The sequence below is a fragment of the Mandrillus leucophaeus genome, unplaced genomic scaffold (genome assembly GCF_000951045.1).
Source record: "Mandrillus leucophaeus isolate KB7577 unplaced genomic scaffold, Mleu.le_1.0 Scaffold62, whole genome shotgun sequence".
In the NCBI taxonomy this organism is placed as follows: domain Eukaryota; kingdom Metazoa; phylum Chordata; class Mammalia; order Primates; family Cercopithecidae; genus Mandrillus; species Mandrillus leucophaeus.
Window position 1 is genome coordinate 4,886,937 of NW_012106697.1, and position 25,809 is coordinate 4,912,745.

The following is a 25,809-nucleotide window of genomic DNA, read 5'->3' on the forward strand; positions in this document are numbered from 1 at the left end:
GGCAGAAGTACACGTCCCTGAATTCACAGTTCACAGCTGTACAGTGAGCCCGTTATCAAGGGAGTGACCCAGGAACTGACTGCAGAGAATGGAAACTATTGTTCCAAAGGCAGTTACACTGAACTTGAACTTGCTGTTAAGTGCACACGTGCACACACACACCCAAGCCCATCATAAAAGCCTATCAGCTCGCACAAATACCAACCAGAAGCATGTGTCCCTGGTACTTCCTCTAAGTGACGACAAGGTCTGAGGCTTGGGTCCATGAGCTGCTCTATCGCCTTTTTCTTCCTGTCAACCCTAGGCATCCTGAGACTAGCTTGTTTTCCTATGTTGCTCACAAGGATCACTTAGAAACAATATAGGCTTTCTCAGAAGTATTTTAAACATGATTCTGTTTTTCATGGCCTTATTGGCAATGGAGTATCATCTCTGGAGCTTAAATGATGCATTTCCAAGTCCTGAATTTTATTCCACTTGATGGGGTTTGAGAAGTCTGGTTACACTACAGAAGCAGGGGGAGGGCAGCAGGAATGGCATTTGGGACCTGAGGTGCAGGAAGAAGCCCTGAGCCTGTGTTGGGAAGAAGGAAGGGGGAGGAGACCTGAGCTACCTTAAACCCTTTGATAACCAGGTCATGTGACTCAGGGCAACCTTCCATTACTGTTTTGTTAATTTATTTAAAAACAGGATGACTCAGTAAAAGGTTTTAGATATAAGTCTCAAAGAAGTGAACTCCTCCATTCTCTGGGGGAAGAGCAGGTCTTCACTGAAAAGCAGGGTGCCAAGGAGCCAGGGAGCATCCCTTTCCTCCTGGTAACTCCCCTTTCACTAAGAAACTGAGACAGTCAACGAAGGTGCTCCTTCCAGAAGCAGCCCCGCCTGTGTGTGGCATTTCAACTACAATGCATCCGCCAGGAAAATGCTCCAGTTGATTTCCATTCAGGGCTGGATAACTTTATGGCCGCTAATTATATCTGCTGCCACACATGGAGAGAGGCACAGAAATAGCCTTTTGTCCTTTCATTAAAGGAACCTCTTCAAATATTAACTTAGCAATCTCCTCCACAACCCCCCAGAGGTAGTAGGCAGGTAGCGAAGGTTTCATATTCTGATTTTACAGAATAAGATACTGGGGATGCAGGGGAGGCTGGTGCTGTGGCTTTCTCCAGGCCAAGACTATACCTTCAAACACCAAGTGGATGATAAAGACTGGTGTTCTTGAAGTCACCCCTTTTATTCCACAAGACAGACCCCAAGTTTTGAGGGCAGGGTCTATGTGCAAGGCCTTGAGTCCTAGGAAGAATAGCGACGGACATGGTGTTGGAGCCCAACACATATTTCCTGTTGTGGAAAATGTCTTATCCATGCACCCCTCTAAGTGACATAAACACAAAACGTTCATCGTACGTGTAAGCCTAAGGATGAAAACAGGAAAGACACAGAGGTGGGTGAACCTCGCTCATAGCAGAGAAGGAAACCAGTGGAGTAGCTAAAATACTCCCCTCCCTAGGGAACGCTCCCAACACAAAGGAAGACAGACATTTGAGATAACAGATATGCTTACAAGAAAAAAGACCCCCTTCAGAGCACAGGGAAGTGGGCTCAACTTGTGCCCAACTTGTGCCTTTGCCTCTTAGTGCCACTGTGAGCCGAGTAAAGGCATCTTCACGTTAAGTCTTTCATTTCCTCCACATGAAACGGAGATGAATGCCTATTCTACAGCACGAATGTGATGAATGAAGACGGGAACTCATGGAAAACGCTCAGCACAGGCCCCTGCTCAGGCGAGCACTCAAGAGAAGTCATCTGCGGCCTCACAGTAGGAACCTCCAGGGTTTCTTGTGATCAACAAGGGAAAACATTTTGGTACCCAAAAAGAAACAATACTTTGTCAGTCCTATTCCGTGATTGTGCTCTTTTAAAGCAGACACAGACAAAGCCAGGAGTGATGCCCCTTAAAAATTTAACTATATATCATATTCATTTATTATCAATCCACAGGATAATCTGATTGCTACATGAGCTCATAAAAGCTTTTCTCACCTTTACAAAATTAAAAAAAAAAAAATGTGCCACAAGGATGTAATAACAACTGCTGATAAACAAGAAAAGGAATCTTAAAATTATAAATTTGCTGTAGAAAAGATAAAAAACAATTATATTTTATTTAGAATTTTACCTTGAATAAAATATTCCCCTGTATAAAAAATAAAAAAGCTTGCTCTGGTTAGAATTAGAGTATTTTTGTCTTCAAATCTGGGAATTTGCATAATATTTCCATGATAGTTTTTCCTTTGTACCGCGTGGCATTCAAGCATAGCAGATTAGAAGGATTTTTTTTAAAGCAGTCTTAAAATGGGACATCTGTAGAGAAATTCATTTCCTTCTTCTCCTCCGGATGTGGAATGGAAGCTTTGAGGGAAGGAAAAGTAGGAAAAGAGTGGGATGGGATGGGTCGGGATGGGATAGGAAGAGAGGCTGGGGAATGGGCAGAGAAGGGGGTGCTGAGTGTGCTGTGAAATAGAGCAAGATCACAAGAAGGCCTATCTGTAAGTGCTTTAAGATAAGGTGCAGAAGCAGACTGCAATGTCGCTAGTGCTGCCTATGTACATATTCACAAGAATAAAAAATTCCAGCTAGTTCACATTATCTCGTCCATTCTGAGGCATCCACTCCACCTTGCTGGCCGTGACCGCAGGCAATGCAGCACCTCCACTGCCCTTGTTGGTCCTTGAACTTGAGCGAGTAGCCCTGGGAGATCCAGCAGGCTCTAGAAACACACGTCTACCAATGGGCTGGAGTCCTGAGTTAAAGAGAAGCTCCAGTACTGGAGTTGGACACAGCAATCAATGTTCTATTGTCAAGGCTTTTTCCCTTAGATTTGTCTAAAATAGGTGTCAGAGAGAAAAAAATAAAATACAAACAAACAACAAAACAAAGCCAAGAAGCCCCAATAACCGCCGGGGAGAGTCAGAGGCTTAACAGCTCTTGACGCGGGCCTGGGTGATATCCGATGTTTTCTTGATGACACTGGCCCGGGTCTCCCGGTCTGGCCGACTGCTGCTGGATGCTGGGGTCATGGAGGAAGAAAGGGGGAGGTCTTGAAAAGGGGGCCAGGAGCTGTTGTAAGGCACCGGATTGCTCTCCTCTTTGATGGTGACCTGGAGGTCCGGTTTGTTGGAAGTGACGAAGGACGCCATGCCGGGCAGCAGGTAGGAGCCTCGAGTCCCCATGTTGCTGAGGTACTGTTTGCCTTCAATATTCCTCTTCCGCCAGTGTGGCCGCCCCTTTAAAGAAAGTAATTAAGATATGTATTTCCTTCCTTCTATTGGATGGCTTTTTAAAAAATGCATCACTGGCCAGGTGTGGTAGCTCATCCCTGTAATCCCAGCACTTTGGGAGGCTGAGGCTGGAGGATCACTTAAGCTCAGGAGTTTGAGACCAGCCTGGGCAATGTAGTGAGTCCTCATCTCTACAAAACATAAGAATTAGTTAGGCATGGTGGTGCACACCTTTAGCCCCAGCTACTCGGGAGGCTAAGGTGGGAGGATCACTGGAGCCCAGGAAGTCAAGGCTTCAGTGAGCTATGATTACGCCACTGCACTCCAGCCTGGGCAACAGAATGAGACCTTGTCTCAAAACAGCAACCCACAAATAAAATTTAAAAATGAAAAATGTGTCACTGTTTCCATGTGTTGGTGCTTTAGCTGAATTTTTTAAGAACTGCAGAATGAACAAAGGCTTAGCACTTCTATATCCTTCAAGTGAAATCTATTGCACCCAGCTATTCACATGCCAAGTAATGGTTTTTCTTCCCTTTTCTTTTTTTTTTTTTAAATCAATTCCCATTTGCTACCTCCCAGAAATACTTTCCAGACTACTCTATGAAGGCAAGAAAAGAAGGCAGCGGCTTGGTTTCTGGTTTCCGTATGCTCTGCCGCTCGGCCCGATTACTCGATAGGTTTCAGGTCACCACAGCCAGTGTGGCACAGTGACTCAATCCCCTCAGTGCTGGCCCAGTCAACCTGAACCAACCTGCATTTGCAGAGAAAAGGTAGTGAGGAACTTAGTGATATGCAATGTATGCCCCTTGATTGCTTTCACATGGGGGTGGTTTAGAGCTCCACAGTGTGGAGCTCTGAATGAAGGGCTGGTTTCATTCAGAGAAGGGACTAGACCTGCAACCTTGAAGAAATCAGGCCAGGGTGTATGTGAGTGTGTACATCTGTCTTTTCAGAATGCCTGCACTTTTTCTGAAAGTGTTTAGTACATGGGAAACCACTAATTCAAACAACCATGAGCTTCCCTCTCTCTTTCTCCTTCCCTCTTGCTCTCTCTCATTCACTCAAGCACAGACCCCCAGCAGGTGGCCAGCAGGAATGCTATCCATCTCCATTCCAGCCACTCTCTGCCATTGTGCATGCCCCATCTACGGGAGGGAGAGGGGATGGGACCCACTCGGAATCAAGATGGGGCACACAACCAGCTCTGGGCATGGGTCACAGAGGGAGGGAACCCACGCACACGCGGAAGAGGCTTTTGCTTAGCATTTTCTGACGTGTACTGGTCACTGCTTTTGGCTGGGAAGGCTGTTCTATTTTTGCCAGTGAAGTAGGATGTTTAAGTGGTAAGAGCATCAGCATTTCCTGGCCTCCACTTCATTCCCTTTTCCTGCCATCACAGCTTCTCTACCTGATGGTAACATTTAACTCCCTTTCCTCCCACTCAGTTCCAACATCGAATTTTATAACCCCAAACCCAAAAGTATGGTAAATTTTAGGTGATGCATATTTCACCACACAAGAAAATCCCAAAGTGAAGCTTGTGATCTAAAGGAAAGGTGTGTAACCAGCAGCAAGGAAAGCCCGGAGCTGGTGGGGAGGCTTTTCCTCGGCAAAATCGTAGGCGGTCAGGGCAGCGGCTTACCTCAGCGCTCTCTTCATCGCTGGGCACACTATCAGTCGTTTCGCTTTCTGTTCACAGAGAGAAAAACACAGGGCCATCATTCCTGTCCCTCAAGCCATGCCCAGGCTCGGGCAGTGTTTATAAAAAGGAGACTGAGTAACTAAACTCATCACCTCTTCCCTTTGTAAAGTCAAACATTCTACATGGAAGAAGCTACAGTGAATTTCCACTCTGTAATCTTCAGAGAACCAGGCTTGAGAGCTGCGAGGAGGCTCCCTTGGCCAGGGCCGGGCTGTGTCTACACTGGGCACTACCTCCCAGGAAGGGGCACTGGTCCCTGGGGCCCTCCTCACTGCAGCTCTGTCCACAATGCCCACACGGGTCCTGTCTTCCAATCCATGCCAACCAATTCATTTAAGTTCCAATGCAGAGTTGACCATTTTGAAAAGGTTTTCCTACATTATCCCCATCACACTCAGATCCTTCCTTTACCTCTCACCCCTTCAGGACTTAGATCCTGGATTTCTAGAGTTGCATCTGCCATGTGGGTTACCGTAGGTGGACAGACCTGAGGTGCTCCCCATGATCCTCACCTCCTCGGGTTCACTTTCTTTGGGATTGCCTCCCTTGAGTGTGGATGGAATGTGTGTCTGCTTCTAATAAATAAGATACAGCAAAGGGGATGGAATGGATGTGATCCTGTGTCCATGATCATGTTACATAACACAGAAACCTGTTGGGAGAGGAAACACTCTGCCTTGCTGGCCTTGCTGAAGCAAGCAACCATGTTGGGAAGGCTCCCACGGCAAAGAAGTAAGGACTGCTTCCAGCCAACAGCCAGCAAGAGACTGAGGTCCTTGGTCCAACAACCTGCAAGAAACGAAATTTTGCCAAAACCACGTGAGCTTGGAAGTGGACCCTTCCCCAGATGAGCCTCAGATGAGACAGCAGCCCTAGCCAACACCTCCATGGCAGGTTTGCAAGACTCTGCAGCAGAGGACACAGCTAAACTACGCCTGGATTCCTGACTCACAGAAACTGTAAGATCCAAATGTGTGTTGCTTCAAGCCACTAAGTTTGTGGTTTCATGGTTATGGCAGCCAATCAGTTACCATCCCCATTTGGCCTGCCAGCTGTGAGACACTGGGCAAGTTTCTCAACCTCACTGAGCTGCAGTTTTCTCCTCTGTAAAATGAGGGCACTGCCACCTGCTAAGAGGATTACATGGAGAGTGAGTGAGAGGGTACATGGAAAAGGCCTAGCAAGGGCCTGGCACACAGCACACACTCCGTACATCAGCACTGCTTAACCCTGGGTTTGCACAACAGGCTGGATTAATGAAATTGAAGTCTAGTGATTATATACAACCTATGCTTATAAAAATATTTTTAAACATAAAAACATTTTGATTTTGTAAAATAAAATATCAATGGTGTGCGATTTTTCCAGTGTCCATAACCACTGAGAAATAAAATCACAGAGGGCAGAGCTTGTGCAATATTTAGGCATTTAGAGATCACTTAACCTGAGCCATTCACTGTACAGACAAGGCCTAAAGAGTAACTGCAATAGCTTCTCTTCCTGATGGTAACCTTTAACTGCCTTTCCTCCCATTTAGTTCCAACTCTGAATTTAATAACCCCATACCCAAAAGTATGGTAAATTTTAGGTGACGTATATTTCAAAACACGAGAAAATCCAAAAGTGAAGCTCATGTTCTAAAGGAAGCGAACATTCTAAAAGAGGGGAGCGCTATGGGTCAATGCCATGCCACAGGCTTTGCATGCAGGTCTTACAGGGGTCCTACGTCAGGAAGCAGCTGCTCTTATCCCCCGTTATGCAGAAGAGCTCTTATGCTCCAGTGCCTTCCAGCTTTCCACCCGGTCCCTGCTGAGGGGCTGGCTTCTGTCTCACATCTTCCTGGTGGCAGAGCTGGGATGAGATGGCTCTAGCCCAGACAGAGCCCTTTCTTCCACCGAGAGCATTAGCCCCAGACCAGGCTGTCTATCAATTAAAGGCAAAAGAACAAATGGACAAACTGTGCCACAGGTGCATTCCTTAAACGAGGAAAGTAAGAATGCGGACTCCACTGGTCCCAGCCTGGAGTCTCTGGGCCTGTTTGTCAGCCACTGTTCTCCAGTGACTTCACACAAGCCTGAGTGATCGCAGGGGGCTGGCCATGAGCATGCAGAAGGCAGATCTCTCCACTCCTCGGACTGGGCATGTTTCCCCAAAACATCCCGTGCTGGGAGCCACAGAGGCCCAGAGAAGCCCTCAGCCTCAGCTGACGAAGATCCCAGCTATGAAGATGAGCTGACAGTGCTAAGCACAAGAACCGTTTCCACGCAGAAACACATGAAAAACAACAGAAAACAGAATTCCCCTCCTCACAGAACTCTCGTGTTGGCTCAGTATCCCGAGGAGGCAGGAATCGGAACAGCCACTCCCAAGAAGAAAAATGAGGAACAGAGATGTTGAGAAACTTGCCAGAGTTGCCAACTGAGACAGCACAGAGGAGAGAAAACAAAACCGGATTTCTGACTCCAGGGCCTGCACACTGCACACAGCAGCCCTGCTTCCCTGCTCTTCTGGCCTCTGATGAAACTTCAAGATCCGCTTTCCATTTTATGCTGAGCTTTCTTTGTGCTCCAAAGCCAAGGTTTCTCTTCCTTTCATATGGGTTCAGAGGCTCTTCACTCCTAATGACTTTCCATAAATATCATGGTCTTCTTTTCCTTTCCCCTCCAAGTACAAACAAAGAAATGCCACCAAGCATGCTTTGGGGGCTGGCATTCCAGCACAGCCCAAGTCGCAGGTGCAGGAAGGGCTGGAAGTCAGATCCTGGGGTAAGGCTCCTGGGCGAGACCTTGCACAGCCCATGAATGTGACTGGGATGCTAACTTCCTTTAAGTACCCAGTTTTCAGCTTCAGGGAAATAGCTGCAGATAAGAAAAGATACACACGCTCTGAACTTCTGTTTTCAGCTGACACAAATGCGAGTTAAAGAGCGTCATGTCTAGATTAAGGTCCACAGCATCTGAAGTCGTCAGGAAGATGCGCCATATTAGGACACCGACAGTTTTAAAAAGGGGCCTTGAGTACCTTAGGAGCAGAGAACCCTGAACCTCCCCCTGAGGGCAGCAGTTCTCTCTGGGACCCCAGAATCGGTGACTCAAAGTGCTTTGGTGGATGCACCGCGCCCCATGTCCTCTGTTTCCTTGGTTTGACTCCACCACTCCCACTTCCACGCTGACTTCTTACACAAGGCAGCTGACTGCAGCTGTGCCTCCAGATCAGCACTACTATGGAACTATCAACATAAGTTGTTATTTCATTTTCCCTTTTGATTAGTTTGACTTTCCTTTTGCTTTTTGTTTATTACTTACTTCAAATATAATGGAATAAAGAAGTCTGGAGTTGCCTCTCTAGCAACTCCAAACAAGCTGAATAAGCTGAAGGTGTTTACACGGCACCAACAGGCACATGAGTAATTCACTTAACCTTTCTGGTCTCAGTTTTCCTGAAAGCATCTGGGCTGGGAGGGAAGGGGAGTATTTGGATTAGATGATCTCCAAAGCTCTTCCAGTTCTAGGGTGACGCTGGTTGTAGGTTAACTCTCTATTCCAGACCAGTTTTTAATGCCTCCCTGAGAACACACATATTGTCAAACCATCTCAGGAATACTGCTGGAAGGGAGATGATACATTTTTACCTGAAAGCCTTTTTGCACTCTGACATTCTGCTACACTTTCTGGAAGGCTCTTGTTCAACAAGTTTGATTTGAATGTCTTTCTATTGATCATATTCTCAATTACTTTCACCAGGAGTAAATTATGTTCAAATCGGAGTCCTCTTCATCTCAAACCTATTGTGTCTTTGCTCCGCCCAACAAAATGCAAGCCTGGTGTGGTTTCCCGAAGGATTCAAAGCCTTTACTGATGGCTGCCGGTCAGTAGAAGATCTCCACTCTCTCATTATAGCCAGTGAGTCCTTCAGATGATGCTTTCTTCTCGAGTCTACTCTCCAGCCCCTCTTACCCATCCTCCCCCATTATTCTACTGTGGTTTTCTTTTATTAAACCATCAACCACCTAATAAAATTCTGATGCCACAGATCAGGCAAGCGGTCCCTTTGTGATAGATCTTTAAACATGACATGTCTCTCCGCCGTAGCTTCCCAAAGTGGCACTTCGAAATGTCCCTCCCTAGTACGAAAGGTTTACGAATCACACTAGAAGTGTATGTTGTCTTAAAACATCCAATGCAAGTACTGTCTCTTCTCTTTCTCACCATAATATTTAGACCATACAGGAGAAGACAGACTTGCAAAACTGAATGTGGTTTTCTAATATACTACTGGGATTATAGTTCAATGATTAGTAGAGGGGAAAACGAGCAAACGGCAGCCTCCAAATACCAGTTTCCCAAACAGATGAATAAAGATGGTCAGAGGAGGTTGACATGCAGATGAACAGCCCAAACAAAGGAACTCCATCATGAAAAACAGGCAAATGGCCGGCTCTACTGGAGAACACAAAGCAAGAAAGGTGAATACACGCAGAAAGCTGCCTTTCCTGGCAGCACGTTATACAATTTCTGACGGAGGAACTAAAATTAGCCACAGTCAGTAACAGGGAAATGTTTTATATCAGTGTGAGCTCTAGAAAAGCAGCAGCGACGGAACACTGTGGCTCCATCCAGTAACCCTCCCTCCACAAGGTTCTGGAGAATCCAGACAATGAAAACAACAGAAAGAACCCAAGGCCAGGCTGAAAAGCCAGGCTCCAGCCAAACCTCCTGTTGACGGCCATCCTGGCACTGAAATCCTTTCTTTCAAATCTATGCAAATGTCCTGAAGACAGTAACGAAATTTTCCTTTCTCTCTGCATGGATCTGCTGTTCTCCGGATTCTTTTGCTTGAGCAAATGCCACTGCTGGCAGAACGGCAAGAAGAGGCCTTTCCAGAATCCCCAAGAAGACCTCAGAGAAGTCTTACTCAACAGATAAACATAGAAGTCTATTCTAAAGCTCCAACCCCCTAAAAAAAGAAGAGAAAAAGAAAACCACATGGAGTGTAACGATGCCTGCAGCGGCAGGATACAGAAGAAAGTCATGGGTTTTTAGCCATAACTATGTAAATATAAGTGAAGTGGCTGAGTGTTTCACGCTTCAGTTAGCTCTACTGTAAAATTAAGGCATAAACATTCGGCTTTGCCTCCTTCGGTGGGTCCTTGTGAAAATCAAATGAGATCACGGGATGTGGCTGTGTTCTGAATGGCAAAGCCCGTACAGCTGTCCAGGGCAGCAAAAAAGCCGGGGGGGTTAAGGACCAGCCTTTGGCATCAACGGCTCATGGGTTCTAGCTGTGCTCCCAATCGTTCCTCCCTCAGACACACAGCTTTACCTACGACAGCCGTAGATCCACATATATACATATGGTTTTTAAAGACAGGATCTCACTCTGTCTCCCAGGCTGGGGTGCAATGGTGCAATCAGGGCTCACTGAAGCCTTGAACTCCTGGGCTCAAGTGATGCTCCTGCCTCAGCCTCCCAAGTGGCTGGGACTACAGGCACATGCCACCACACCCAGCTAACTTTTTTTATTTTTTGTAGAAGTGGGGTCTCATTATGTTGCCCAGGCTGGTCTCTGATTTCTGGGCTCAAGTGATCCTCCCACTTCAGCCTTCCAGTGCGGGGATTACAGACGTGAGCCACCACACCCAGCCAGATTCATCACTTTTAAAAAGGGGATGATGATGATGCCCAGCTGACAGGGTTACTCTAATTATAATTAAACAAGTCAACTGTATCATACCAGGCTTGGCAGCTCAGGCCTGTAATCCCAGCACTTTGGGAGGCTGAGGTGAGCAGATCACTCGAGCCCAGGAGTTCTAGACCAGCCTGGGCAACATGGCAGAACCCTATTTCTATTAACAACAACAATAACAACAACAAATAGTCCCCTGTACCGAAGCACTGAGCATGGTTCCCAGGGCACGATAAACTTGCAACAAATGGTGGTTCTTGTGACTGAATACTGGCAAGGACCAAATAGGGACTGGCACGTACAAGAGTTCAAAATGCATTTGCTGAATAAATCACTGATGACAAGCTTATCCTGTTTGACAGATTATAGTCTTCCTGTAGCCAAGGTTTATTCTCACATCCCACTTACGTTCGTTCCTAGCATAAATGTACACTAGAACCTATGCTAAGTGAAGTAAGCCAGTCACCAAACAATAAACACCATGATTCCACTCATATGAGGTACCTAGAATGGCCAAATTCATTGAGATAGAAAATAGGTAGGAGGTTGCCAGGGGCTAGGGTGGAGGAGGGAAAAGAGGACTTAGTGTTTAATGTGGACAGAGTTTCAGTTTTGCAAGATGAGAAACGTTCTGGTGGTGGCTGCCGGTGACAGCTGCACAACATTAATGCACTTAACGCTACTAAACTTTGCACTTAAAAATGGCTAAAATGGAAATTTTATGTTAATGTATTTTACCACAATTTTTAAAAGTGAAAAAAAAAGAAAAAACAAGAAAGTTGGCATTCAGGGAAAATGAGATTAGATTTAGTGGCTGATAATTCACAAACAATGGTCCTTAATTCCAGCGCGGGTCTGAGCCAGTGTTGGGGGTGGCACTTACTGGAGGACACCCCATTTGGCAGCGTGTAAAGAGCACAGGGAAGAATCCCTGAACAATTTACTAGAACTGAACTGCAGTTTCCTAGGATGGGGCCTCTGCTTTTTATTTTTAATATCTGCAAGCAGTAACACTGACTCAGGATTTATATTTCCTAATTACGGTTGATTTCCACAAAGTTAAATGGAGATCATCAGGAAGAGAGGAGAAGATGAAGTAATGCCGGTGAACAAGAGGAGCCGTCCTTTTACTCTGTAAGAATCAAGAACCAACTGGATCTGTTCCTTCTCCTGTGACTCTGCCCGGGCCAACTCCTGTCATTATGTCGCTAGTTCCCTGGGGAATTGGCAATGGGCTCAGTCATCTGGCCTAATTAGAACCTGTACTAGATATAAAAAGAAAGAGAAAATATGTGGAAAGGACAAGTACGCTTGCTGGAATGGAATGGATCTAGCAATGAGCTTGGGGTCTGAAGGTTGAGGTCAAGTCCTGGCCCAGACACGTGCTGACTGTAGGACCCCGAGTAAGTCCCTTCCCTTTCAGAAATGAAGGAACAGGAAGAGATCACCTCTAAGGTCCTATCCAGTCTGCTCAAACTGAGAATCCATTAAAGCACTGCCAAATTTCTAGTAACTTGGACTAACAAATTAGACTCTGATGAACCACTGCCCTAAAGAAATCTTATCTGTTAACCATACATGAAAATGTTATGGGAGGCCAGGCACGGTGGCTCAAGCCTGTAATCCCAGCACTCTGGGAGGCTGAGGCGGGCAGATCACCTAAGGTCAGGAGCTCGAGACCAGCCTGGCCAACATGGTGAAACCCCAACTCTACTAAAAATACAAAACTTAGCTGGAGTGGTGGTGTGTGCCTGTAATCCCAGCTACTCAGGAGGCTGAGGCAAGAGAATCGCTTGAACCTGGGAGGCAGAGGTTACAGTGAGCCGAGATCATCCCACTGCACTCCAGCCTAGGCGACACAGCGAGACTCTGTCTCAAAAAGAAAAAAAAAAAATGTTATGGCCAACGGAGTAAAAGAAATGTTGTGATCCTGTCCTCTGCCTGAGAACAAAAGTATCCAAGAAGATATTGATCAAGATAATTAAAGTATGAAAAACTCCAGGAAGAAGAACTCCTAGGACAGAGGAGAGATGCTCCGGGGGGTGGTGAGATGGGTGACCCTAGACCAAAGCACTGCGCAGCCGGTTCCCAGGCCTCCCAGAGCCTCCCGCCGCCGCTCACCTGCATAGGAAGACACGGGGGAGATCTGCAGAGGGTAGAGCTCGCTCATGCTGACCGGCTGCTCATCGCTCTCCGTGGTCACCTCTACGACTTGGCAAATGTCCGGCGGATTGGTGACAATCTCTTGATCCTCAATGTTGCTGTCCAGATGGGACTGTCCTACAACTTCAAAGAAAAGACAGCCATCATGCAAAGTCTCCTGACCTCACAATTCTAGCACACTTTCTCAAGAAAGAAAGTCTGCCCCAAAAGAGCCAGGTTGCCAGGCTCCCATCACCATCTGCCCCCCGCCATGGGGCTGAAGAACAAGCCTGAGCTCTGTAGCTCTGAGTTGGTGTCTCCCAGGGAGCAGCCGGCCAGCACTTGGCTCCCCAGGTCTGTCTCCAGCATGCCTGCCAATGGCATGCACCGTAGCCATGTCCTATCCAGCTCAGCAGAACTCCACACTCAACCCCGTCACAGCCAAGGCCACAGGACCAGAGGCAGCATCCAGCCCCAGCCCCAGGGCCAGACATGACAGTATTTTGAACCTGACCAATTTCTGCTCCCTCCACTTGCTCCAAAAGAAGGCCCTGTGCTTATTTTCGGGATTCTATGATCCAGGGAGACATTATCAAACCTTACCAAAGAGGAAGGACCATGAAAATCACCCAATTGTGTCACATCTAGCTGTGGGGTGCTCTGCTTACGCTCCCAGCTCCCTTCCTGCTCTGCAGGCAACATGTCCAACTGGCTGAAATATCAGCACAGTGGAATAGAGTCAGATCTCCAATTCTGGCAAACATTAGTAGCATCAGCTCCCCGAAACACTGATAAGACGGAATCTGACAACCCTAGCTCTGAAATCTGCCTCAATTTTTAAAATTATATTGTTTATTTCGAGATCATTGTAAACTCACATACAGTTGTAAGAAATAATACAGAGAGATCCTGTGTGCCTGTTACTCATTTTCTTCCAATGGTTATATCCTGCAAAGCTAGAATACAATATCGCAACCAGAGTATTGACATTAATAACAATCCACCCATCTTGTTCTGATTTCCTCAGTTTTACTTGCACTCTTTTGCGTGAGTGTGTACCTGCGCCAGGACTAAGTGGTTTTATCACACATGAAGTTTCATGTACCTACCACCACTGTCAAAACACCAAACAGTTCCATCACCACCAGTCTCTCTCATGTGACTCTTTGTAACCATAGCCACCTTCCTTCAGTACCTCCCCATCCATCTCTTTGTCCAGGACCCCTGGGCAACTATTAATCTGTTCCCCGTTTCATTAATTTGTTCATTTCAAGGATGTTACATTAATGGACTCATATAGTAACCTTTTGGGGCTGGCTTTTACTCAGCAGAATTCACTGCAGAGTCACCCAAGTTGTGCGTGTCAGTCATTGGTTCCTTTTCTATTGTCGAGTAGTATTCCACGGTATAGACGTACCAGTGTGTTTATTCTCCCCCGAAGGATGTCTGAGTTGATACAAGCCTTTGACTATTACAAATAAAGCTGCTATGAATGTTTGTGTTCAGGTTTTGTATGAACATCAAGTTTCCACTTCTCTGGGATAAATGCCCAAGAATGCAATTGCTGAGTCATATGGTAATTTCATGTTTAATTTTACAAGAAATTGCCAAACTGCTTCCCGGAGTGACCGTGCCATTTTACATTCCCACCAGCAATGTCTGAGTGATGAGATTTCTCCATAGCCCCGGCAGCGTTTCGTGTTGCCACTGTTTATTTATTTTGGCCATTCTCGTAGGTAAGTAATGATATTTCATTGCCATTTCAATTTGAAGATCCCTAAGGTCCTGCCCTAATTTTAAACGAAACTGACCTCATACCACTGTCAGTTGGATGAAATGTCCCTGAAAATTAGCTTCAATAAATAAAGGTGAAGAAATAATTCCCAAGGTCCTCGTATATGTTATTTTAATATTTTATCCCACAAGGATGACAGAGAAAGCAGCGTTATCCTGTTATAGATGAAGAAACTCAGGCACAGAGAGGGAGAGTGACTTGTCCAAACTCACACAGCTTGGAGTATATGCGGTGCTCTATGTTGCTGACATTTTCTCACCAATCGGTGAAGTATTCAGGTTAGAATGCATTCCAGTCTCCTTGAGACGCCAGGCGTCATGGAGAGGCTCCTGTTTTAATCACTCCAAGTATTTTATTTTCTGAAGTATTCTTGTTTATAAACAGGTTCCTGTTTTAATTGCTTTCTGTGGAGTGATAAGCACATTATCTGATTGCTATGCAGGGAAGGTTTTAGAGGGCAGTGGCAATTCACAGGTTCTTTAATAAAGAAAGGAAAGGCACAGAAGAGGCTCAGAAAGGGGATTTGGGGCTGTGATAAGAGTCCAAAAGCCACAGCATACAGAACGGAAGGAAACCGGATCCTGTTTCGGTTTTCCTGGGGGGGATAAAATTAAAGAAAAGGCAGGCAGGCTCTATATGGCAGGCAGATCCCAAGCCTGTTTATTTCATCCTTTGGACTATCCTATTTGAGGGTGAGGACATCAATTATGCAGGTCACTAGACACAGACTGACGCTGACCTACACTGACCTCTCTCAAGTTTCTTCTGCCTCTTCCCTCCAAGTAAAATAAAATGGCAGGAAAACAAGATAATGTCCTGCCCTAGCCCAAGTCCTAAGAAGCAGCTGGTGGGTGGAGGTAGAACCCAAATGGGTGAGTTTGAGGAGGGAGGGCACAGTGATGCTTTGCATACTAAGCAAATGAAGGCCTTAGATAAATGTGACTTAAGGCAAAGCCATTTAAACTTCCAGTACTTCAAAACTCATCTCTCCTTTGCATGTTGCTCCTAATAGAAAGACAGCAAGCTAGCTGGGACTACAAACAATGGCAGCCGCTCAAGTATCCCCCTAGTCAGATCCCTTTGTTCCAACCAGGAATTCTTTCTCTCACTGCTTTTCCCCATGACATCCAAGTCGGTTATTCAACTAACAGAGATTTATGGAACACCTGCTTTGCACCTCCTGGCCTCCCAGGGCTAGAAGGAGCAGCGGAAGATCGATGCAGTCAAGCATCCGGTTTGTAAGAAGTTCATAAACATGGCTCTAGGCCAGTGACTAACCATCTAGAGAGTAAGTTTAAGGCCGGGAACATAGAAAAGAAAGAAAAGAAAAAGAAGGGGCCATACGATGGAAGCTGGAGAAGTGGGGTGTGTTTTCTAGTTTGAGGAATCAAAGACTTCAGTGAGGCAGTGGCACAGGGGTGGGGGTTGAGCAAAAGGCAGCATGCACCATGCACCTGACTTCTGGAGCCCCTTCCTGACCCGCCAGCACAGACCAGCCTCTGTCCCCTGGGTGCCTCTCACTCACTGTCCCCGTCGCTCGGCCGAAACTACAACGGGGCGTGACCTTGCGACACTTCTGGACTTCCGGCCTTGTGTTGCTGGTTAATTCTATATACCCATATGGAACTTTGAACTGGTCAATGGCATCTCTCCTCAATGAAAGTATGAACTTTCTGTGTCCAGTCATGACACACACTCACAACTCCCATCAGAGAGGCACTCAGGGACTCTCCCCTGAATAAATGGACACGTGAAGGGGCCGAGGCTCACTGACTGGAGCCAGAGAATGGACACATGAATGGGCTAAGGCTACTGGAGCCAGAGAATGGACACATGAATGGGCTAAGGCTTACTGACTGGAGCCAGAGAATGGACACATGAATGGGCTAAGGCTTACTGACTGGAGCCAGAGAATGGACACATGAATGGGCTAAGGCTCACTGACTGGAGCCAGAGTCGAGTCCTGCAGGAGACTGTGACAATCTGCAATTACGAGATGTGACGATTAATGTTTTCTAGAAAACGTCAAGACTTCTGGCAAGCGGACTCTTGAAGCCTTTGGGAAGTGATAAAGACAGCCGGCTGCGGGTGCGAGGGCTGGGGGCCAGGGAGGAAACGTGCTGGGGTGATGACAATGTTCTGTCTTGAGTATGGTGGTAGTTACATCACTGAGTGCATCTGTCAACATTTATAGGACTGTATGCCTTAAAAGGGGTGACTTTTACCGTATTTCACTTAATGCACATGACCTGGGATAAAAAGTAGATAAGCGTGTCCACGCAGATTTTAGGTGTATCCTGAATGCGGGTGACCAGGACAGAAAAGTCAGTCTTTGTTTTCTGGGCTAGGATCTGGATACCAAGTTAATATAATGATGTTATCTCTCAGGCCAAATTCCCCCACAGGCGTGTGCTGTTTGATGCCCTGGTAAGGGACAATGGCCTCTCTCCATCCAAACATCCTGGGTACTTTAGAAACTTTCCAGCTCCCGAGTGAAAGCCCATGAGAGAAGCAGGAAACCCCAGTATCGAAATGCTCTCTAGACGAGCATCAACACTATCACTAACCAGTCTCTATCTGTGTTTCTCTCTCTGTCTCCTGCCATGTGAACTGATTTCCCTGAACCGCTCACAGCAACACTGACTCCTGACAGCTGAAAAGACACATGAATAATAAACTTACCTGCTACAGCAAATAGAGTCAGAAGTGGCACTCCTCTGGGTACTCAAGAGTGTCCTGACTGATAATAATGACAAAACCTGACTTTCTGAGCACCTATCTTTGCCTCTACCTACCACCTCCCAAGACCTCACAGCCCATGAGGAAGGCACAATAGTGATCCCCATTCCAGACATGCTGAAACAACCGGACGAGACATAACCACATAACTAATTCAAGGTCAGACAGCCAATCAGCAGCAGAACGGGAGTCAATGTTAGCCTTACCTGACTCCAAATTTCAACTCTTTACAATATGCTCTCCCTAACAGAGAGAGTTAACGAAGTCCGAACTGAGCTACTGTTGGCTTTCTTAGCCCCTCTCAGGATAAAAAACTTTTGAATCTCACCTTAGTGAGTCTTTAGGCTCATAACTAATAGTGACATTTCTTTTCAACAGTTCTCTGTTGTGTGCTAGGGAAATTCTCAGTTAGAAGAAGGAGAAATCCACCAAGTTTCTCCAGTTTATTGAAGTCAGCACATCTGAAAAGAGTCACCCACAGGAATGCAATTTTAACTGAATCTCGTTGCTGAGAATTATAACAATATTATTTATGGCTGGTTACTGATGAACCGGTTTGATTCCTTAAAAGGTCATTCTTACTTTATTAGCCATTGTTGACTTAATGTAGGTCTCCACCTGAGAAAGCAGCTTGCTCCCACGCCTCAGAGAAAGTGCTTAAAAGCAGATTATTAGAAACAGAGGGGTCCTTGGAGGGGGTTTGGTCCTACCATTTTACAGCTGAAAAACGCTGAAACCCAGAAGTCAGGTAGATTGCTAAGGTCACCCAAGTAGCTGCAGAGTCAAGAATGAAATTGATTAGCAGGCATATAAAATCAGGCCATCAGCAGGGCCTCACGCAGGGAATCTCCCCCCGCCCTTCTGAAGGTTTCAGGAGTTAAACTTCACACCCGCCCTGATGACACAGCACAGATGGAGCCTACTTTTCTTAATCAAATATATTTTAATATGATTTTGGTAATATCATAATCATATCATTTTACCCCCGTCTAGTCCCAGAGTGATGTATCTGTACATTTCACTTCATCCTCACAGTAACTCTGTGAGATGGGCCGGATCCGTATGATTATTTCCATTTTCTATATAATTTTAAATTTTTCCATTTTATAAATAATTATATATTATTTCCAATCTATCTAGACATTGAATTTCAAAAGATTAAGGAGTTTGCCCAAAATCACATGGTAAATAAAAAACTTCAGAAGCAGGTCTAGAACCCACATCTTTTGACTTCCAATCTCGTGCTCTTTCGGTATAAAATACAGCCATGATTTGATTTAGGCACTCGAGAGCCATGGTGGGAGAGACAGTCACCGTGGGGTCGGTGATTCAGAGACAGGGATCTGTAGGTGCCTGGGCCATGCTGTCCCTGACTACAGGCTGCACACACCTCACCAGGGTGACAGAGTGCAGTAGTAGGCAACAGTAGGACAGGGCACCGTGCACCCCGCACCCAGTGAGAAAACAGCATCTCAGGCTACTACACGAAGGGAAGCACAGGATGTATCCCAGTAAAAACTCAGTAGAGGCCAGGCGCGGTGGCTCACACCTGTAATCCCAGCACTTTGGAAGGCCGAGGCAGGTGGATCATTTGAGGTCAGCAGTTTGAGACGAGCCTGATCAACATGGTGAAACTCCGTCTCTACTAAATACAAAAAAAATTACCCAGGCATGGTGGCACATCCCTGTAATCCCAGCTACTCAGGAGGCTGAGGCAGGGGAATCGCCTGAACCCGGGAGGCGGAGGTTGCAGTGAGCCGAGATCGTGCCACTGCACTCCAGCTTGGACAACAGAGTGAAACTCAGTCTCAAAAAAAAAAAAAAAAAACTCAGTAGAGGTAACCAATGTCTCAAGGGTCAATGTCTCAAAGGGAGCAGAAGTGTGGAAGAGACGTGTTGGGCTGGAGCTACACCTCCTGTTGGAACTGCCACATGTCCACTCCTCACTGTGCCCTGTGGACAAAGCCTTTGCAGCTACCCCACCAGAAAGAGGCCCACCACCAACCTCACTGTCTCCATGAGCAGCCACAGGGAGCTGAACTTGTTCAGAGTAATTCAAGTTCAAAGACAGGTATGAAAGCGGTGGGCAGGGCCCAGGTTATGCCAGACCGCGGGGACCTGGAGGAACTCAACTCCTTCTCTTGGGGTCAGTGGTGACATGATGACACTGGCATTCTTTATTCTGTGAGAAGAATAAATGGGGGGCAGAATGGAAGCAGAGCCCAGCTGACAGCCAAGGCAGGCCCACACACAGTGTCCGCAACAGAAGGGATGGACTTGAGAAGTACGGTGAGGGAAGACAGGAGGAGGTGACAGTTAATTATAAACGAGGTGGTGGCAGCCAGGGAGAGAAGGAAGAAGAAAACAATATATAGCATCACAAAAAGATGACAGCTTTCTTGAGTAAATAAAAACTTCTTAAGGCTGAAAACACAGCAGCCCAACTCCACTGCCCGGGTCTCTCGTTTGGCACCTGGTGACTGAGGAGCGGCCCCACAGTCTCACCTCAGTGCCCAGGCGCTCCAGGTCCAATACAGCCAAGAATAAAGTATGTTGTTGTGGGTTCTGTGTCTGGGCATATTGCAATGTAAGGGTTCACATCTCATATGGTGTTTCATCTTGCTAAGAGCGTTCTAGGGGTGTGGATAAAATCGAATGCCTTGTCTCAGGCTCCTTCTCCTAAGGGGTGAACAAATCAGCTTCCAGGAGGAAGGCATGGGCACGGCTGACAGCATAGGTGATCTCTTAGAGAGGGTGCCCTCCATCTAAAGACTCACCCAGAGTTACTTTTTAATCTTTGTTTTTTTTGGCAGTCTCCCTCTATCACCCAGGCTGGAGTGCAGTGGTGCCATCTCGGCTCAGTGCAACCTCCACCTCCTGGGTTCAAGCGATTCTCCTACCTCAGCCTCCTGAGTAGCTGGGACTACAGGCACCTGCCACCATGTCCAGTTAATTTTTATATATTTAGTAGAGACAAGGTTTCACCATGTTGACCAGCATGGTCTTGATCTGCTGACCTCGTGATCCACCCACTTCGGCCTCCCAAAGTGCTGGGATTACAGGCGTGAGCCACTGTGCCCGGCCCCAGAGCTACTTTTTATCTTATAAATAAAATTTCTATCTGAAGCATAATAAAACATGGCAAAAATAAGGGGAAACAAAGGATATGGGAAGAGATGAAGACCCAGTGCCACAGCCCTGTGTCACCTCTGGCCATCCTGAAACCATGGCAAGTGCTGGGGCCAGAGTCTGCCAACCTTGAGTTCAACTGGGTGGCCCTCACAGGGACCCTAACACTGGCCAGTAAGCTGTGGATCTGCTCTCCTGCGCCTTCGGGAGCCCATGTTGATACTTGGGTTTGCAGGCCTGCCTTAAAAAGCTGCTTGAGTTTTACTGTAGATAACGACAGGCAAACTTGGAAACAATTACCAAAAAAAGAATATCCTATAGGGGCACTTTGGGCAGCCAAAATTAAGACAAAAATCCCAACTCCGTGACTTCCTAATTGCCATATGTCTAGTCCCTACAGACTGCTCTATTTACTCCAGAGTAATGAACAGACGCTCTGGTTTCATAGCAATCTTTGCTTTATTAAAGGGTGGGGCTGTGTTTTATCGAGAAACACAACAGGGTGACAGAGCACTGCCTAGGCCGGTCAGACAGAATGTCCGCACCTGCAAACTTTTTACACTGCCCGGGAGATGGTTTCAATACAAAAAAGCACTGCTAACCTCGGCAAGAGGCCAGCGGAGGCCTGTCAGGACAACCCAGTACTGCTGCTGGCTTCTTCCGTTTCCTAAAAACAGAAGTCGCCACACACACAACAAAAATTCAATGCTAAAAGAAAGTAAAAATAAAAAGGAGTTTTTTCTTCTCCTTCCCCTTAAAGGGAAAGCAGGCTGAGGTCTTTTGGGCACCACACCTGTGCATTTGGCCACACGGGAGAGAAGGAACATCAGAAGACAGGTCTTCATTGTAAAGACCCTGCCCTCCTCGGGGGTGGGCACAGCTAGCTACATCTGGAAGTCGTTCAACTGTCACGAAGGAGGGAAAACACTGCTCCTCTGAGACCTCCAATCTAAATTTGGTGCCTTGGTTTTTCCCTCTCCTGTCTTTTCTTTGCAGTATCTACCACACATGGTAACACTGTGGTTATCTGTGGGTGTCTTTGTTTACTATCCGCGTCCCTCCATGAAAAAAGAAATTGGGCCTCCTCCATCTATTTCCTGCTCCTAGTACTGGGTCTGATATACAGAAGGTGCTCAAAAACATCTGCTGAACCAGAGTGGGCCCTTTGGCAACACGTCTCTGTGCCTCAGTTTCTCTGTCTGCCAGGAAGCAGCTGCTGAGAGGACTCGTGAGGACCGTCTTCCCTCTCCTTGGTTCCCGAGTTAAAGAAATACTCTTTTGTCCATGTGAACCAAATAGTGAAAGACTGGGATCGCTAGCCACGAGCCGCCGGGAAACAAACACTTCTCCTGGGAGGTCACCCCAGCCTTCTTCCACGGAGACTGACCCGTCTCAGTTCCTTTATCTGATCCTCAAAAGCCTTGAAATCCGGGGGCTGGAACTTGCATTCTGAGATGATTCCAAGACCTCCTCCCACTGACTATGTCATTTGAAGTTCACTGTTTTACAAATTTTAGGCCCCAGGGGGCTGCTCGTATGTATAAAAAATGAGATGTCAAAACAGTTTACCTATGATGTTCACCGTACTATCCACTTCATTTTTTATAGTTGAAGTCAGGACCGCATACTCAGGAGAAAGATCACTTACTCCATTACTAAGCCCCAGAGATGACTCAACTGGTTCTTGCTAGGAAGAAGAAAAGAAAAAAGAATTGAGAACACTTCCTTTCCCCTCCCTTCTCTTAGCTGAAATTCTACCCTCGGCCTACTTTCTTTAATGCTAGGGTCATTCATGTTCAGCTGCCGAATACATTCATTCCCTGCTTCTTTAAGCTGGCCTGTTTTAAAGCACATTTCTGCACAGGGTACACCGCTGGGTATTCAGCTCCTTCCATTTTCCTTCAAGGAAACAGTACCGGCCCATCTGGCTCGCCTTTAGGAAGTGCTTCCACCTGCAGACAATAGCTCTGGGGCTGCGCAGAGCTGCATCCCTGTCTCTGTAAAATGCCGCACTGTGTGGATTCCACATTCTCCTCCTCCGAGGGAGTGCTCAGAAGAATCAATGCCTGGCTTTCTCCTAAGGGGGGAATCATGCCACCTCTTTCACAGTTATTTCTTAGGAAAAGCTCTGCCCCAATGACTGGCCCAAGAACAGGAGCCTAGGGGAAGTTGTAGATGAATTCTCTGCAGATAAGTTTCGCCATGGCCTCCGGCCACCTGAGGCCCTGCACTGGATGGTTGGCTGATCACAGGGGCCGTACCCTGGCCTGAGCCCAGCCAGGCCACCCCCACACCATGGGCTTTACATAACTGCCCTTCAGGTGGCTGAATATCCCATCCAGCCCAAGAATTCTGCACGCACACACTAATGAAATGATGAGAACAAATTCCTTCCCCTTATTGGAGCTCTGAATGTGTGCTTTTTTCAAGTGCACCAGAACCCTCCATTCCCTTGTACTAGACAGCTCTGCAAAAGTCAGCCCTGAGGTGCCTGTTGCCGTTCAGCTCTCAAGGTAAGCTTGCCTCTGCCGCTACGATAGCAACCAAGTCAGACAAAAGCCACACAGGACAACACCCAAGGAATCCAAAGCGGAAGAGGAGGGTGGCGAGCAGAAGGAACACAGGACTGGAAGCAGAGGATCATGCAAGTAGATGTGACTGCGTTTGGAAAAGTCAACAGTGGTCGGCTCTGAAACATGGTGGGTGTTCTCATCAGTTTATTTATACACTAGCTGGAATCAATCCCCCCAAAATCCTCAAAAAGTCACTAACGGAAGGAGGGGAAATAACCTCCTCCTTCATAATCCCACCTGGCAAACTCCCACCTCAATAACATGACTTCAAAGGCATCGCTCCACTGTATAGCTCGGTTTTTAAATAAACGATACACTGCCTGCTTTACCAGATGTCCCGAAGGTCCAACGTAAGGGCAGGCCCAGAACATCCATCCCTATCGGGCACGATTTTTACTCCTTTCTCCCCCAGCATCTTGCATCTCTTCTCTTACAAGTTCTAAATAAGAAGTCTGCCCTTTCTTGGGTCAAGCACGGTGGCTCACCCTGGAATCTCAGCACTTTGGGAGGCTGAGGCTGGAGGATCGTTTCAGCCCAGGAGTTGGAGACCAGCCAGGGCAACATAGCAAGACCCTGTCTCTACAAAAAATAAAAGCATTGGCCGGGTGTGGTGGTGCATGCTTCTTCTCCCGGATACTTGGGAAACTGCCGTGTTGGGAGGATCTCTTAAGCCCAGGAGTTCAAGGACGCAGTGAGCTATGATTATGTCACTGCACTCCAGCCTGGGTGACAGAGTGAGAGCCTGATTCTTAAGGGAAAAAAAAAAGCCTGCCCTTTCTGAGAAAAAAAAACAAAAAAAAAAAACTTGCCTGTGACGTGGGTGAGTCAGCAGGTTTTCCCTTCCTTCACAGCCAAACTTCCGATCCCCCGTCTGCCTTTCCGGACTTGGCCTCTCCACCTGGGCCCCCATTAGTTCCTGTGGTCTCGCTTCCCCTCCACCTCCAGAATCAAGCTCCCAGCGGGTCTTGAGAGCTCAGGCTTTGGAATCAGAAGGGCCTGGGGCAAAGTCTGGCACCTTCCCTCCTCACTAGCTGCGGCTCCTTATTGAACCTCTGTAAGCCACCCTAGGGCACCGCGGACAGTTGTAAACTGAGGACAATAATAGGACCCACGTCATAGGGATAAGGTGAAGATTAAATGAGCTAACCATGTACATGGCACTTATTAGTAAATAAGTACTCACCATTACCAAAGGTCACCAACAAAACTCTGCTCTCCCAAATCCAATGGCCTTTTCTCAAATCCCTTCCCCCGGCCCCATATTCTGACCTCTGATGGACCGTGCTGTCCCTCCATGGCCACCTGGACTGACACTGCTGCAATTCTCCACTTCTCCGACGGCAGCCTCCTTTCTCAATGGCGTCCTCAATGACCCTGGTCAGTTTCCCTCCCCCAAGTCATGCCCCACCTTTCACTCTTCCACCTCCATTTCTTCAACTCCCTCTAAAAGAACTAAGCACAGGCCTCTGAAGAAGTGACGAGAGAATTGCTCATTTGTATGGGTTTCCTTTGCTGTCTGACCTTATTTTTTTATTCATTCTGTTTCTAGGTTTCTTATAAAACTAATGAGGCAGTCAGGCTTGCATATATTTAAAAAGCTAAATTAATTCTGATTTCTCCATTGAAGACCTCTAAATGTTACACATGATCTACAGTTTAATTAGTGACAAGTGATACTTTTATCACTTGAGAAAACGATGACTCAGAGTCTAAATTAATTTTCCAAGATCATGCTACTTTTAGCCTGCGGAGACACCGGAACTGAACTCTGTCCTTGGTCACGAAATATGGTTCCATTCCAGGAGCTTTCTGTCTTAAGAAGCCCTTGTAGCCTGCCCTAATTCCAGTGGAGACTGAGACACTCTTTTGAACAGTGTTCTACTCTCTCCATACTTTTTTCTTTTTTTCTTTTTTTTGAGACGGGAGTCACACTGTCACCCGGGCTGGAGCGCAATGGCGCGATCATGGCTCACTGCAACCTCCACCTCCCGGGTTCAAGAGATTCTCCTGCCTCAGCCTCCCAAGTAGCTGGGATTACAGTTGCCTGCCACCATGTCTGGCTAATTTTTTTGTATTTTTAGTAGAGATGGGGTTTCACCACGTTGGCCAGGCTGGTCTCGAATTCCTGACCTTAGGTGATCTGCCAGCCTCGGCCTCCCAAAGTGCTGGGATGATAGGCATGAACCACTGCACTTCTACTCTCTCCATTCTTACCCTATATCCTGCACTGACCACTTCTATAATGGCATCATCTATTCCACCGATGGAGGCTGGGAGAGACTATTCCAAACACTGTGTTACTCCCTTCACCCCACTTCAAAAGAAACCGTCATTTCAAAGCTATCATCTCACTGATACTGTCACTCTGGACGGACAGTACAGTCAATGGCACAGTAAAATGGAGCCAGCACCTCCTGAAACGCCTCCATCCAGAGTGCAGAACAGGCCCAGGAGCGAAGGATCTTCACGAAACAGGGTCAACATTTTTGACATGATTGGAAGTAGAAACATCTAAATCTAAGCTATACTAAAAATCCAGGGATCTCAAATGAAGAAAAGGGGTGTGGAGTTCTGTATGTAAAATGAACATAAGAGATCCTGCAGCCCCTGAACAGCCTTCACCCGCAGCCTCTCCTGGACCCCCGATGCCCCACTCCTGCCCTGGCTCAACTGCCTCCTGCTTTGCTGCACCATAACCTGGCCCAGTGAATCCTGGCCAGGATTCATGGCTCCTCTTTCTGCTCCCTTTCTCACTGT

At 46.8% G+C, this 25,809-nt stretch overlaps 1 protein-coding gene across 3 annotated transcripts in view; it reads right to left on the reverse strand.

Annotated features, from left to right (window-relative positions):
- Nucleotides 1–1,954: 1,954 nt before the first annotated feature.
- Nucleotides 1,955–25,809, reverse strand: part of IRF2 (interferon regulatory factor 2) — an 86,146-nt gene continuing 62,291 nt past the window's right edge. For 2 of the 3 annotated variants that reach the window (XM_012000154.1, XM_012000155.1), the window contains exons 6-9: nucleotides 22,049–22,166; nucleotides 12,796–12,960; nucleotides 4,930–4,976; nucleotides 1,959–3,290 (exon numbers count right to left, since the gene is read on the reverse strand). In XM_012000154.1, coding sequence (XP_011855544.1) covers nucleotides 2,982–3,290; nucleotides 4,930–4,976; nucleotides 12,796–12,960; nucleotides 22,049–22,166 — 639 coding nt within the window. In that variant the 3' untranslated portion in view covers nucleotides 1,959–2,981. Of the gene's footprint in view, nucleotides 3,291–4,929; nucleotides 4,977–12,795; nucleotides 12,961–22,048; nucleotides 22,167–25,809 lie in introns of all 3 variants that reach the window. The other variant, XM_012000156.1, reaches the window with a different exon arrangement.